The sequence below is a fragment of the Salmo trutta genome, unplaced genomic scaffold (assembly GCF_901001165.1).
Source record: "Salmo trutta unplaced genomic scaffold, fSalTru1.1, whole genome shotgun sequence".
Classification (NCBI taxonomy): Eukaryota; Metazoa; Chordata; class Actinopteri; order Salmoniformes; family Salmonidae; genus Salmo; species Salmo trutta.
Window position 1 is genome coordinate 3169 of NW_021822670.1, and position 2836 is coordinate 6004.

The window sequence follows — 2836 nt, forward strand, 5'->3', positions numbered from 1 at the left end:
TCTCTATCTCTCCCTCCTCCTCTCTCTCTCTCTCTTCTCCCTCCTCCTCCCTCCTCTCTCTCTCTCCTCCCCTCTCTCTCCTCCCCTCCCCTCTCTCTCTCTCTCTCTCCCCCCCTCCTCCTCTCTCTCTCTCCCCCCCTCCTCTCTCCTCCTCTCTCTCCCCCTCCTCTCTCTCTCTCTCCCCCCCTCCTCCTCTCTCTCTCTCTCCCCCCTCCTCCTCTCTCTCTGTGTGTCAGGGTCCTAAAGGAGAGGCGGTGGGTTCCATCACACAGCCATTACCCGGCAGCCACCTCATCTTCCGCGCCACCTCTGAGTCAGACGGTAAGAGACAGGACGCTGATGTGTTTTCAGATTTGTTCAATATAGTTTTTTCCCACCAACTTGTGTTTATATGATTGAATGCTTTTGTGTCTGCAATCTGTGCTGTGTCTGTTAGTGTGTGTGTGTGTGTGTGTGTGTGTGTGTGTGTGCGTGCGTGCGTGCGTGCGTGCGTGCGTGTGTGTGTGCATAAAAGTGTTTCCTGTTCTTCCATGTGGGTGTGGTTATCTGTATGTGTTTCCTGTTCTTCCATGTGGGTGTGGTTATCTGTATGTGTTTCCTGTTCTTCCATGTGGGTGTGGTTATCTGTACATGTGTAGGACTCTAGTGTAGCCTGTCAACTCCCCTGTCTCCTCTCCACCAGGCCGCTGTTGGATGGATGCTCTGGAGCTGGCTCTGAAGTGCTCCGGCCTCCTGAAGCGGACCATGATCCGCGAGGGCAAGGAGGAGCTGGCCAGCACGGCCGGGGAGAGCTCCCAAATTAACTTCTACAGCCTGCTGCGAGCCCACAACATGCAGGGTTTCCAGTGAGTCGCCCCAGCCTACAGTACGGTCTCTCTGCTCTAGCCCAGCCTACAGTACGGTCTCTCTGCTCAAGCCCAGCCTACAGTACGGTCTCTGCTCTAGCCCAGCCTACAGTACGGTCTCTCTGCTCTAGCCCAGCCTACAGTACGGTCTCTCTGCTCTCGCCCAGCCTACAGTACGGTCTCTATGCTCTAGCCCAGCCTACAGTACGGTCTCTCTGCTCTAGCCCAGCCTACAGTACGGTCTCTCTGCTCTAGCCCAGCCTACAGTACGGTCTCTCTGCTCTAGCCCAGCCTACAGTACGGTCTCTCTGCTCTAACCCAGCCTACAGTACGGTCTCTCTGCTCTAGGCCAGCCTACAGTACCGTCTCTCTGCTCTAGCCCAGCCTACAGTACCGTCTCTCTGCTCTAGCCCAGCCTACAGTACGGTCTCTCTGCTCTAGCCCAGTCTACAGTACGGTCTCTCTGCTCTAGCCCAGCCTACAGTACGGTCTCTCTGCTCTAGCCCAGCCTACAGTACGGTCTCTCTGCTCTAGCCCAGCCTACAGTACGGTCTCTCTGCTCTAGCCCAGCCTACAGTACAGTCTCTCTGCTCTAGCCCAGCCTACAGTACAGTCTCTCTGCTCTAGCCCAGCCTACAGTACGGTCTCTCTGCTCTAGCCCAGCCTACAGTACGGTCTCTCTGCTCTAGCCCAGTCTACAGTACGGTCTCTCTGCTCTAGCCCAGCCTACAGTACGGTCTCTCTGCTCTAGCCCAGCCACGGCTCTACAACTCTGTTCTGACAACCCTAGTCAAACTGTCCTCCTCAGCAGGGTTCAACTATGTTGGATGTGTAACCAGGCCAGCGCAGTACAGCTCGGTTCAGCTCAGTAGTGTGAAAAGTCCTCTGGAGAGCTACTGGGTGTGCAAGCTCTGGTTCCAGCTCTGCAGCAACACCCATGACTCAGTTCACACTGATGAACATGATTAGTTGTATATTTGCATGTGGAGCTGTTACAAGCCTGGTCCGAGCCCATCTCTCTGTATCTCCAAGTGGAGCAGCAAATCTTTATTCTTCCCTCGTCTGCAGTCTGTTTGAGCTCTTGTGGTCTATTTCCATGTGCTTTGTGAGGTTCCATTTCCCCTGAGACGACTGGTTGTCTGACTGGTTGTATCTGTTATCTGTGAATGCATCGGAGTTGATTGTAGTTTGTAAAGATTGCATGTGTTCTCCTTTTCCAGAGGAGAGCACTGTCTTCTTGAGGCTTTGAACTTTCAAAGGATCTGTGTTGTACTGGGGGACTTGGCTACTGTGGAGAATTTCTGTACTTTTGTCAAGTCTGCAGGGATTGCTCAAAAAGACTTGTATGCAGTAAGGCATGAGGAGCTCTGTCTTAATGCACTGTGCTATTGGTAGTGGTAATAGCAAGTTATCTTTTAGTGTTTTGTTCATTAGTCCACTGTTAGTACAATGCCAATTTGTTTTGCATGTCAGCAGCAGTCAAGTTTTCTAGATGCACTTCACTTTCAGTGCAGAGCTAAAACTGTGGGGACTGTGTTTTGCAAAAAAGGGTTTAGTGTGAACTCTCCTTTGAATCCATCCTCCTTGTTGTTCCCACTAGGTTCAACGACAGTGACCAGTTCAAGGACCCTGACCTGTACTCAGACAAGTCGGACCGGGAGGGGGAGCAGGACCACGAGGAGTCAGACGTGGAGGGTCTGGGGAAGAGCGAGGAGAGTGACAGTGACACATCAGAACGCCAGGATGACTCCTACATTGACCTTGACCCCAACGAGGCCCTGCGGGAGACTCCGTACCTGGAGCAGTCCCACGAGGAGCTGGGAGAGGTGAGGAATGATGATGAGCGTAGTCAGTACCGCTGGCTCTTATTGGTCAGGGGGACTGAGCTTACTCTGTAGAAATGCATCTGATTGGACAAGTGATGTGAGAATTTTCCACCAAGGAAAGTTCGACTCAGTAACATTGAAGACAATCAGCTTGATTTGTTATTT

The 2836-nt window shown here is 52.4% G+C and overlaps 1 protein-coding gene across 1 annotated transcript; it reads left to right on the forward strand.

Moving 5' to 3' along the window:
* Positions 1-236: 236 nt before the first annotated feature.
* LOC115183118 (oxysterol-binding protein-related protein 8-like) lies at positions 237-2716 on the forward strand (the record flags this gene model as incomplete). The annotated part of the gene is made up of 3 exons (XM_029744462.1): positions 237-321; positions 683-845; positions 2446-2716. Coding segments are annotated over 3 exons (519 nt in total), but the record flags the coding sequence as incomplete, so codon positions are not given.
* Positions 2717-2836: the final 120 nt, after the last annotated feature.